The 12,583-nt window shown below is 38.5% G+C and overlaps 1 protein-coding gene across 1 annotated transcript in view; it reads right to left on the bottom strand.

Moving 5' to 3' along the window:
- The window catches only part of LOC146423949 (putative lipid scramblase CLPTM1), a 28,353-nt gene extending 15,973 nt beyond the window's left edge, over positions 1-12,380 (bottom strand). Inside the window, exons 1-5 of the mRNA XM_085044039.1 lie at positions 12,283-12,380; positions 10,477-10,597; positions 8,261-8,505; positions 4,065-4,158; positions 1,622-1,812 (exon numbers count right to left, since the gene is read on the bottom strand). Coding sequence (XP_084900165.1) covers positions 1,622-1,812; positions 4,065-4,158; positions 8,261-8,505; positions 10,477-10,597; positions 12,283-12,291 — 660 coding nt within the window. The 5' untranslated portion in view covers positions 12,292-12,380. The remainder of the gene's footprint in view (positions 1-1,621; positions 1,813-4,064; positions 4,159-8,260; positions 8,506-10,476; positions 10,598-12,282) is intronic.
- Between the last annotated feature and the right edge of the window lie 203 nt (positions 12,381-12,583).

Genomic DNA, 12,583 nt, shown 5'->3' with positions numbered 1-12,583 from the left:
AATTGGAAAAAGCACATTAAAAGCCCAAGAAAACCAGAATAAACCCATTTAAACCCCAAAGAATCAGGAAAAATCCCATTTAAACCCCAAAAAATCCCATTTAAACCCCAGAAAAATCGGGAAAAATCCCATTTAAACCCACAAAAATCCCATTTACATCCCAAAAAATCCCAGAAAAATCCCAAAAAATCGGGAAAAATCCCATTTAAACCCAAAAAAATCAGGAAAAATCCCATTTACATCCCAAAAAATCCCATTTCGACCCCCAAAAATCAGGAAAAATCCCATTCAAACCCCAAAAAATCCCAGAAAAATCCCATTTAAAACCCCAAAAAATCGGGAAAAATCCTATTTAGACCCCAAAAAATCCCATTTAAACCCCAGAAAAATCGGGAAAAATCCCATTTAAACCCCCAAAAATGCCATTTCAACCCCAAAAAATCCCATTTAAACCCCAAAAAATCAGGAAAAATCCCATTTAAACCCCAAAAATCGGGAAAAATCCCATTTAAACCCCCGAAAATCCCAGAAAAATCCCATTTACATCCCAAAAATCCCAGAAAAATCCAAAAAATCGGGAAAAATCCCATTTAAACCCCAAAAAATTAGGAAAAACCCATGTAAACTCCAAAAAATCAGGAAAAATCCCATTTAAACCCCAGAAAAATCAGGAAAAATCCCATTTAAACCCCAAAAAATCCCATTTAGACCCCCAAAAAATTGGGAAAAATCCCATTTAAACCCCAAAAAATCCCTGAAAAATCCCATTTACATCCCAAAAAATCCCAGAAAAATCCCCAAAAAATCGGGGAAAATCCCATTTAAACCCCAAAAAATCCCATTTAAACCCTAAAAACCCCATTTAGACCCCAAAAAACTGGGAAAAACCCCATTTAAACCCCCAAAAGATCGGTAAAAAACCCATTTAAACCCAAAAAAATCGGGAAAAATCCCATTTAAACCCCAAAAAACCAGGAAAAAACCCATGTAAACTCCAAAAAATCGGGAAAAAACCCATTTAAACCCCAAAAAATCAGGAAAAATCCCATTTACATCCCAAAAAATCCCATTTAGACCCCAAAAAAATTGGGAAAAATCCCATTTAAACCCCAAAAAATCCCAGAAAAATCCCATTTAAACCCCAGAAAATCCCAGAAAAATCCCATTTAAACCCCAAAAAATCCCTGAAAAATCCCATTTACATCCCAAAAAATCCCATTTAAACCCCAAAAAATCGGTAAAAATCCCATTTAAACCCCAAAAAATTGGGAAAAAATCCCATTTTGACCCCAAAAAATCCCAGAAAAATCCCATTTAAACCCCAAAAAATCCCATTTAAACCCCAAAAAAATCAGGAAAAATCCCATTTAAACCCCAAAAAGATCAGTAAAAATCCCATTTCAACCCCAAAAAATCCCATTTAAACCCCAAAAAATCCCATTTAAACCCCAAAAAAATCAGGAAAAATCCCATTTAAACCCCAAAAAGATCGGTAAAAATCCCAATTAAACCCCAAAAAAATCCCATTTAAACCCCAAAAAATCAGGAAAAATCCCATTTTGACCCCAAAAAATCCCATTTCAACCCCAAAAAATCCCATTTCAACCCCGTTTGCACTCACCCTGACGTCCATGACCTTGGTGATCTTCCAGAGGTCGATGAGCAGCCCGATGAAGACGCTGAGCTGAACCACGAAGTTGGTCTCGTTGTCCAAAATGTACAGAAGAACCACCAGGGATTGGAAAACCCCAAAAAACACAGAGCGGACCGAGAGACCTTCCAGGGACTGCCGGCTGTTCCAGAACTGGATGTCTGAGGGGAGAAAAATAGGGAAAAAAACTCAAAAAACCTGAAAAAAACCTACAGAAACCCCCAAAAAACCAAAAAAAACCCCAAAAAACTGGAAAAAACTCCAAAAAAACTGGGAAAAAAACCCCAAAAAACCTGAAAAAAACCCCAAAAAACACAGAGATTCTAGTGAAAAACATGGAAAAACCTGGGAAAAAACCAAGGAAACCTACAGAAAACCTACAGAAAACCCAAAAAACCCCAAAAATCACGGAGAGTCCTTCCAGGGACTGCCGGCTGTTCCAGAACTGGATGTCTGAGGGGAGAAAAAATCATGAAAAACTCCAAAAAACCCAAAAAAACCCCTCAAAAATGGAAAAAAACCCCAAAAAACTGGAAAAAACCCAAAAAAACCTGGGAAAAAACCCCAAAAATCCTATAGAAAACCCAAAAAAACCTACAGAAAACCACAGAAAACCCAAAAAAGCCTACAGAAAACCTGAAAAAAAAACAAAAAAACCCCAAAAACCTGGAAAAAACCCCAAAAAACCTACAGAAAACCAAAAAAACCCCAAAAACCACAGAGAGTCCTTCCAGGGACTGCCGGCTGTTCCAGAACTGGATGTCTGAGGGGAGAAAAATAGGAAAAAAAGTCAAAAAAACTGAAAAAAACTGGAAAAAACTGAAAAAACCCCCAAAAAATGAGAAAAAAACCCCCAAAAAACTACAGAAAACCTAAAAAAACCTGAAAAAAACCCCAAAAAACACAGAGGTTCTAGTGAAAAACATGGACAAACCTACAGAAAACCCCAAAAAACATGGAAAAAACCCCAAAAAACATGGAAAAAACCCAAAAAACCTGAAAAAAACCAATGAAAAACCAAAAAAACCTGGAAAAAACCCCCAAAAACCTACAGAAAACCCCAAAAAACTGAAAAAAACCCCAAAAAAACCCCCAAAAAACAAAAAAAAACCCCTAAAAAACCCAAAAAACACGGAAAAACCAAAAAAATCTCCAAAAAACCTGGGAAAAAACCAAAAAAACTACAGAAACCCCCAAAAAACCTACAAAAAACCCCAAAAACCTGGAAAAACCTCCAGGAAAAGGTGGGAAAAGTTGGAAAACGCTTGAAAAGGCTGGAAAAAGTGGGAAAAGGTGGGAAAATTCCTGGCAAACGGTGGGAAATTCCTGGGAAAAAAATGGGAAAAAATGGGAAAAAATGGGAAAAAATGGGAAAAAATGGGAAAAAATGGGAAAAGGAGGGAAAATTCCTGGGAAAAGGTGGGAAAAAGGTGGGAAAAGGTGGGAAAAAATGGGAAAAAGTGGGAAAAAGTGGGAAAAGGTGGGAGAATTCCCAGGAAAAGGCTGGAAAATTCCTGGGAAAAGGCTGAAAAGGTGGGAAAAGGTTGCAGAATTCCTGGAAAGAGGTGGGAAAAGGTGGGAAAAGGTGAGAAAATTCCCAGGAAAAAATGGGAAAAGGTGGGAAAACTTTGGGAAAACATGGGGAAAATGTGGGAAAAACGTGGGAAAAGGTGGGAAAAGGGTGAGAAAAAGTGGGAAAAAGTAAGAGAATTCCCGGGAAAAAATGGGAAATGTGGGAAAATTCCCAGGAAAATTCCCGGGAAAAGGTGGGAAATTCTGGGGAAAAAATGGGAAAAGGTGGGAAAATTCCTGGGAAAAGTCTGGAAAAGGTCGGAAAATTCTCAGGAAAAAGTGGGAAAAGGTGGGAAAATTCCTGGGAAAAAATGGGAGAAAGTGGGAAAAGGTGGGAGAATTCCTGGGAAAATTCCTGGAAAACGTAGGAAAAATGTGGCAAAAGGTGGGAAAAGTGGGAAAATGTGGGAAAAGGTAGGAAAAAATGGGAAAAAGTGTGTAAAGGTGTGAGAATTCCCAGGAAAAGGCTGGAAAATTCCTGGGAAAAGGTGGGAAAAGGCTGAAAAGGTGGGAAAAATGGGAAAAAGTGGGAAAAAATGGGAAAAGGTGGGAAAAGGTGGGAAAATTCCTGGGAAAATTCTCGGGAAAAGGTGGGAAAAGCTGGAAAAGGTCAGAAAAAGTGGGAAAAGGTGGGAAAATTCGCAGGAAAACGTGGGAAAATCCATGAGAAAAAGTGCAAAACGTGGGAAAATTTCATTGAAAAGGTGGGAAAAGGGTGAGAAAAAGTGGGAAAAAGTGGGAAAAGGTGGGAAAAGGTGGGAAAATTCCTGGGAAAATTCCCGGAAAAGGTGTAAAAAGTGGGAAAATTCCCGGAAAAGGCAGAAAAAGTGGGAATTCTGACCGTTCTTGAAGGCGAGGAACTCGAAGACGCTGTGCACGATGGAGACGACGATGGTGAGAGCCAGCAGGTAAGGGTTGGTCTCCAGCAGAGCCACCTGGAAAATTGGGGAAAATCCGTGGGAATTCGGGAATTTTTGGGAATGTAAAGAGAGCCCTGGGGGGTTGGAGGGACTGGGAATGGGAGAAACGTGTTGGGAATTGGGGTGAATTCCTTGGGAAAAGGGAGAAATGCCTTGGGAATGGGGAGAAAAGCATTTGGGATTGGGAGAAATCCATTGGGAAAAGGGATAAATCCACTGGGAAAAGGGATAAATTCCTTGGGAATGGGGAGAAAAGCATTTGGGATTGGGGAGAAATCTATTGGGAAAAGGGATAAATTCCTTGGGAAAAGGGATAAATTCCTTGGGAATGGGGAGAAAACCACTTGGGAATGGGAAAAATCTATTGGGAATGGGGAGAAAAGCATTTGGGATTGGGAGAAATCCTTTGGGAAAAGGGATAAAGTCCTCAGGAAAAGGGATAAACCCATTGGGAAAAGGGATAAAACCACTTGGGAATGGGAAAAATCTATTGGGAATGGGGAGAAAAGCATTTGGGATTGGGAAAAATTCCTTAGAAATGGGATAAACCCTTTGGGAATGGAAAAAATCCTTGGGAAAAGGGATAAATTCCTTGGAATGGGATAAATCCTTTGGGAATGGAATAAATCCTTTGGGAAAAGGGATAAATTCCTTGGGAAAAGGGATAAATCCACTGGGAATGGGATAAACCCTAAAGACCAATCCCAGGACTCTCCCCCACCCCAAACCCCTTGAAAAAACCAGCAAAGCTGCCCTAAAAAACCCTGAAAAATCGGGAAAATTGACCCAAAAAAAATCAGGAAAATGCCCCGAAAAAGCCCCCCAAAACCCCGGCAGAGCCCCCCAAAAAATGCCCCTAAAAAATAGGGAAAATCAGGAAAAACCCCCTAAAACCCCAGAAAAATTGGGAAAATTCTCTAAAACCCCCGAAAAATCAGAAAAATCCCCCTAAAAACCAGGGAAAATCCCCCTAAAATGCTGAAAAATTGGGAAAATTCCCCAAAACCCCAGAAAAATCAGTAAAATCCCCAAAAACCAAGGAAGAACCAAGAAAATCCCTAAAAACCCAGAAAAATTGGGAAAATCCCCCAAAAAATGGGAAACCCTGAAAACCCCCAAAACAACAGGAAAATCCCCCAAAACCCTGAAAAATCAGGAAAATCCCCCAAAACCAGAAAAATCAGGAAAATTGCCCAAAAACCGAGAAAAATCCCACAAAACCCCCTGAAAAACCAGGAAAATCCCCCAAAAAACTGAGAAAATCCCCCAAAAAAACCCATAAAAATCAAGAAAACCCCCCAAAAAACCAGGAAAATACCCTGAAAAATCAGGAAAATCACCCTAAAAACCCAAAAAAATCTGGAAAAATCCCCGAAAAAATGGGAAAATTGAGGAAATCCCCCAAAAAAATCAGCGAAATCCCCCAAAAACCCCAGAAAAATCAGAAAATTCCCCCAAAAAAACAGGAAAACCCCCTAAAACCCCAGAAAGATCGAGAAAACCTTCCTAAAAACTGCAGAAAAATCAGGAAAATCCCCCAAAAAACTGGGAAAAAATCAGGAAAATCCCCCAAAAAACCAGGAAAATCCCCCCAAAAAACCAGGAAAATCCCCCTAAAAACCCCAAGAAAATCAGGAAAACCCCCCCAAAATGGGAAAATTCCCAAACCCTGAAAAATCAGGAAAATTGCCCAAAAATATAGGGAAACCCCCTCAAAAACCAAGAAAAATCAAGAAAACTGCCCAAAAAATCAGGAAAATCCCCCTAAAAACCATGAAAATCCAAAAACCCCCAGAAAATCGGGAAAATCCCCCAAAACCCCCCAAAAATCAGGAAAAATCAGGGAAATTGCCCAAAAAAAAGGGAAAATCCTCCTTTAAAAATGGGGAAAATCAGGAAAATCCCCCTGAACACCCCAAAAAATCAGGCAAATCCCCCAAAAACCCAGAAAAACCAGGAAAAAAACCCTAAAAACCAAAAAAAATCAGGACAACCCCCCAAAAAACAGGAAAATCCCCCAAAAAACCCAGAAAACTTGGGAAAAACCCCCTAAAAACCAAAAAAAGTCAGGAAAATCCCCAAAAACCCACAAAAACCAGGAAAACCCCCCAAAAACCAGGAAAATACCCTGAAAAATCAGGAAAATCCCCCTAAAACCCCAAAAAATCAGGAAAAATCCCACCAACAACCAGGAAAAATCGGGAAAATCCCCCCAAAATCCTGGAAAAACCAGGAAAATCCCCCAAAAAACCCAGAACAACCAGGAAAATCCCCCAAAAATCAGGAAAAACCCCCAAAAAACTCAGGAAAATGCCCCAAAAAACCGGGAAAAACCAGGAAAATCCCCCAAAAAAACCAGGAAAATCCCCTGAAAAATCAGGAAAATCCCCCTAAAATCCCTCCAACAACCAGGAAAAATCGGGAAAATCCCCCAAAAACTCAGGAAAAACCCCCAAAAAACTCAGGAAAATGCCCCAAAAAACCGGGAAAATCCAGGAAAATCCCCCAAAAAACCAGGAAAATCCCCTGAAAAATCAGGAAAATCCCCCTAAAACCCCAAAAAATCAGGAAAAATCCCTCCAACAACCAGGAAAAATCGGGAAAATCCCCCAAAAAACCCGGAAAAACCAGGAAAATCCCCAAAAAAACCCAGAAAAACCAGGAAAATCCCCAAAAAATCAGGAAAAACCCCCCAAAAACTCAGGAAAATGCCCCAAAAAACCGGGAAAAACCAGGAAAATCCCCCAAAAAACCGGGAAAATCCCCTGAAAAATCAGGAAAATCCCCCTAAAATCCCTCCAACAACAAGGAAAAATCGGGAAAATCCCCCAAAAACCCAGAAAAACCAGGAAAATCCCCCAGAAAAACCAGGAAAATCCCCCCAAAATCAGGAAAAACCCCCAAAAAACTCAGGAAAACCCCCAAAAAACCGTGAAAAACCAGGAAAATCCCCCAAAAAACCAGGAAAATCCCCTGAAAAATCAGGAAAATCCCCCTAAAACCCCAAAAAATCAGGAAAAATCGGGAAAATCCCCCCAAAATCCCGGAAAAACCAGGAAAATCCCCCAAAAAAACAGGAAAATCCCCTGAAAAATCAGGAAAATCCCCCTAAAACCCCAAAAAATCAGGAAAAATCCCTCCAAATCCTGGAAAAACCAGGAAAATCCCCCAAAAAACCCAGAAAAACCAGGAAAATCCTCCAAAAAATCAGGAAAAACCCCCAAAAAACTCAGGAAAATGCCCCAAAAAACCGTGAAAAACCAGGAAAATCCCCCAAAAAACCAGGAAAATCTATGAAAAATCAGGAAAATCCCTAAAACCCCAAAAATCAGGAAAAATGGGAAAATCCCCCAAAAAAAACAGAAAAACCAGGAAAATCCCCAAAAAACCGGAAAAATCAGAAAATTCCCACAAAACCAGGAAAATCCCCTAACCCCAAAAAATCGGAAAAATCAGGAAATCCCCAAAATCCGGAAAAACCAGGAAAATCCCCCAAAAGCCAGAAAAAGCCAGGAAAATCCCAAAAAATTGGAAAAATCCCTAAAACCCAGAAAATCCAGGAAAAATGGGAAAATCCCCCAAAATCCGGAGGAAAACCAGGAAAATCCCCAAAAAACCCAGAAAAACCAGGAAAATCCCCAAAAATCAGGAAAAACCCCCAAAAAACTCAGGAACATGCCCCAAAAAACCGTGAAAAACCAGGAAAATCCCCCAAAAAATCAGGAAAATCCCCCTAAAACCCCAAAAAATCAGGAAAAATTGGGAAAATCCCCCCAAAATCCTGGAAAAACCAGGAAAATCCCCCAAAAAACCTGGAAAAACCAGGAAAATCCCCCAAAAAATCAGGAAAAACCCCCAAAAAACTCAGGAAAATGCCCCAAAAAACCGGGAAAAACCAGGAAAATCCCCTGAAAAATCAGGAAAATCCCCCTAAAATCCCTCCAACAACCAGGAAAAATCGGGAAAATCCCCCAAAAAACCCAGAAAAACCAGGAAAACCCCCCAAAAAATCAGGAAAAACCCCCAAAAAACTCAGGAAAATGCCCCAAAAAACCGGGAAAAACCAGGAAAATCCCCAAAAAACCATGAAAAACCCCAAAAAATCCAGAATCCCCACCTTGACGGAGTCCTGCTCCTCGTCGCTCTGCTCGTAGAGATCTTCCCCCAGGAAGTTCCAGGGTGACCTGGAGCTCTGGGCGGCGTAGAGCTGCCAGCGCCACAGGGACAGGGGACAGAAGGACAGGCGGAAGGGCAGCCGCCGCAGCGACTCGTTGATGGGGAAATAGTCGCGCTGCAGGTTCCAGTAGTCGTTGAAGTACAGGATGGGGAAGTAGTCGCCGCTCAGAGCGTCGAACTTGACGTCTGGGGTGGGAAAATAATGGGAAAAAGTCATTGGGAACGGGAAAAATTCCTTGGGAATAATTGATTGGGAATGGGAATAATTGATTGGGAAGTGATCGCCGCTGAGGGCGTCGAACTTGACGTCTGGGAACGGGAAAAATGGGGAAAATAATGGGAATTATTCATTGGGAATGGGAAAATTGATTGGGAAAAGTTCATTGGGAATGGAAAAAGTTCATTGGGAATGGGAAAAGTTCATTGGGAATGGAAATAAGTCATTGAGAATGGGAAAAAGTCATTAGAAATGGGAATCAGTCATTGGGAATAATTGATTGGGAATGGAAATAATTGATTGGGAATGGAAATAAGTCCTTGGAAATGGGAAAAGTTCATTGGGAATGGGAATAAGTCATTGGGAATAATTGATTGGGAATGGGAATAATTGATTGGGAATGGGAATAATTGATTAGGAATGAGAATAATTCATTGGGAATAATTGATTGAGAATAATTGATTAGGAATGAGAATAATTCATTGGGAATAATTGATTGGGAATAATTGATTGGGAATAGGGAGTGAGGAGCACTGGGAAGCACTGGGAAGCACTGGGAGCTAGCAGAGCTCTCTGAGCCCAAAATCACCCTGCTGTTAACGGGATTTAATGGGATTTTAATGGGATTTTAATGGATTTTAATGGGATTTTAATGGAATTTTAACTAATTTTAATGGATTTTAATGGATTTTAACAGAATTTTAACAGGTTTTCAATAGGATTTTAATAGAATTTTAATAGACTTTAACAGGACTTTAATAGGATTTTAATGGATTTTAAATAGGATTTTTAATAGGGTTTTAGTAAGACCTAAATGGGGTTTTAATGGGATTTTAGTAAGATCTTAATAGGATTTCAATAGGATTTTAACGGATTTTAATGGGATTTTTAATACAATTTAATGGGATTTTAATGGAATTTTAATAGGATTTAATGGATTTTAATAGAATTTTAATGGGATTTCAATGGGACTTTAATGGAATTTTAATGGGATTTTAATGGGGTTTTAACAGGGTTTTAAACGGGGTTTTTAACGGGGTTTTAATGGGATTTTAATGGGATTTTAATGGGATTTTTAATAGGATTTTAGTTAAGATTTTAATGGGATTTTAATGGGATTTTAACAGATTCTAATAGGATTTTCATGGGATTCTAGTAAGATCTTAGTAAGATTTTAATGGGATTTTAATGGGATTTTAACAGAATTTTAATGGGATTTTAATGGGAATTTAATGGATTTTAATAGGATTTTAATAGGATTTTAGTAATATTGTAATAGGATTTCAATGGGATTTTAACAAGTTTTTAATGGGACTTTAGTAAGATCTTAATGGGATTTTAATGGGATTTTAATGGGATATAATGGATTTTTAGTATTATTTTAACGGGATTTTCATGGATTTTAATGGGATATAATGGATTTTTAGTATTATTTTAATGGGATTTTCATGGATTTCAACAGGATTTTCATGGATTTTAATGGGATTTTCACGGATTTGAACGGGATTTTCATGGAATTTTAACGGGATTTTCACGGATTTTAACGGGATTTTTATGGAATTTTAACGGGATTTTCACGGATTTTAACGGGATTTTCACGGGATTTTAATGGAATTTTCATGGATTTGAACGGGATTTTCATGGATTTTAACGGGATTTTCATGGAATTTTAATGGGATTTTCACGGATTTGAATGGGATTTTCACGGATTTGAATGGGATTTTCACGGATTTGAATGGGATTTTCATGGATTTGAATGGGATTTTCATGGATTTGAATGGGATTTTCATGGATTTGAATGGGATTTTCACGGATTTGAATGGGATTTTCATGGATTTGAATGGGATTTTCACGGATTTTAACGGGATTTTCACGGAAAACACGGAATTTCACAGGATTTTTCCTGGAAAAGGCAGAAATTCCCAATTTTTGGAGCTCACACTGGTCCAGGGGGGGAGGGACGCTGCCCCTGACCCAGGGCGTGTGGTCATCCACCATGTTGATGGTCAGGTTGGGGTGCCAGTGGGAGATCACCTCCACCGGCCCGAAGTCCTCCGCTCTCTGCAAGGCAAAAAATGGCAATTGGAGTGAGAATCCCAAAAAAAAAATCCCCAAAAAATCCCGAAAAGGATCCCCAAAAAAATCCAGAAAAAAATAGCGAAAAAATCGCGAAAAAATTCCAAAAAAAATGGGAAAAAAAAAGGGATTTTCCACTCTCTGCAGGGGAAAAATGGGAATTGGAGTGGGAATCCCAAAAAAAAACAACAAAGAAATCCCGGAAAAAATCCCAGAAAAAATAGTGAAAAAAATTGAGGAAAAAATCGTGAAAAAATGGCAAAAAAATGGGATTTTCCACTCTCTGCAAGGGAAAAAATGGGAATTGGAATGGGAATCCCCAAAAAAAATTCCCAAAGAAATCCCAAAAAGAATCGCGGAAAAAATCGTGAAAAAAATAGCGGAAATAATCGTGAAAAAAATAAAAAAAGATCCCCCCAAAATCCCCAAAAGAATCCCCCAAAAAATCCCAAAAAGATCCCAAAAAATCCCAAAAAGATCCTGAAAAAAAATCCCAAAAAATCCCCCAAAAAGATCCCGAAAAAAATCCTCCAAAAAATCCCCCCCAAAAATTGCAAAAAAAATTGCAAAAGAAATTGCGGAAAAAATCCCCCAAAAAATCCTCCAAAAAATCCTCCAAAAAAATCCCCAAAAAAATCGCAAAAAAAAGGGATTTTGCACTGTCTGGAAAGGGAAAAACGGGAATTGGAATGGGAATCCCGAAAAAATCCCAAAAAAAAATCCCAGAAAAAATCGTGAAAAAAATCGCGAAAAAATCCCAAAAAAAATGGCAGAAAAAAAGGGATTTTCCACTCTCTGCAAGGGAAAAAGTGGGAATTGGAATGGGATCCCAAAAAAAATCCCCAAAGAAATCCCAAAAAGAATCGCGGAAAAAATCGCAAAAAAAATAGCAAAAAAAATTCCGAAAAAAGCCTGAAAAAATCCTGAAAAAAATCCCCCTAAAAAAATCCCGAAAAAAAAGGCATTTTCCGCTCTCAAAAAATCCCCAAAAACCTCAAAAATTGGGAATAAATCGCAAAAAAAAACCGCCAAAATTTGGGAATAAATCCCAAAAAAACCCAAAATCTGGGAATAAAAACCCAAAATCTGGGAATAAATCCCAAAAAGCCCAAAAATTTTGGGAATAAATCCCAAAAAATCCCCAAATTTTGGGAATAAATCCCCAAAATCTGGGAATAAATCCCCAAAAACCCCAAAATTTTGGGAATAAATCCCCAAGAAAGCCCAAAATCTAGAAATAAATCCCAAAAAACCCAAAATCTGGGAATAAATAAAAAAAAAACCAAAATTTTGGGAATAAATCCCTAAAAACCCCAAAATTTAGTAATAAATCCCAAAAAAAAACCCAAAATTTTGAGAATAAATTCCATAAAAACCCCAAAATTTGGGAATAAATCCCAAAAAAAACCCCAAAATTTTGAGAATAAATTCCATAAAAACCCCAAAATTTGGGAATAAATCCCAAAAAAAACCCCAAAATTTTGAGAATAAATTCCATAAAAACCCCAAAATTTGGGAATAAATCCAAAAAAATCCCCAAAATTTTGGGAATAAATCCCAAAAAAAACCCAAAATCTGGGAATAAATCCCAAAATTTTGGGAATAAATCCCAAAACCCCAGAATTTTGGGAATAAATCCCCAAAAATTCCCGAAATTTGGGAATTCTCACCTTGATCATCTCGGGATCTGCCTCTGTCTCTCCTGTCAGGAGGTTTTTGGTTTTCTGGAATCTTCTCCTCTTGTATTTGTTGATCACTGGGAGAAATGGGAAAAATTGGGAAAAAGGGGAAAATTGGGAAAATTGGGAAAATGGGAAAAATTGGGAAAAATGGGAAAAATTGGGGAAAATTGGGGAAAAATAGGAAAAAATGGGAAAATGGAAAAAATGGGAAAAACGAGGAAAAATGGGAATAATGGGAAAAATTGGGAAAAATGGGGAAAATGGGAAAAATGGGAAAAATGGGAAAAAT

The sequence above is a fragment of the Lichenostomus cassidix genome, unplaced genomic scaffold (genome assembly GCF_008360975.1).
Source record: "Lichenostomus cassidix isolate B80296 unplaced genomic scaffold, HeHo_3.0 HiC_scaffold_35, whole genome shotgun sequence".
NCBI classification, from domain to species: Eukaryota; Metazoa; Chordata; class Aves; order Passeriformes; family Meliphagidae; genus Lichenostomus; species Lichenostomus cassidix.
The sequence above is the reverse complement of the archived record's forward strand: the minus strand, read 5'-3'. Positions and strand labels throughout refer to the sequence as shown.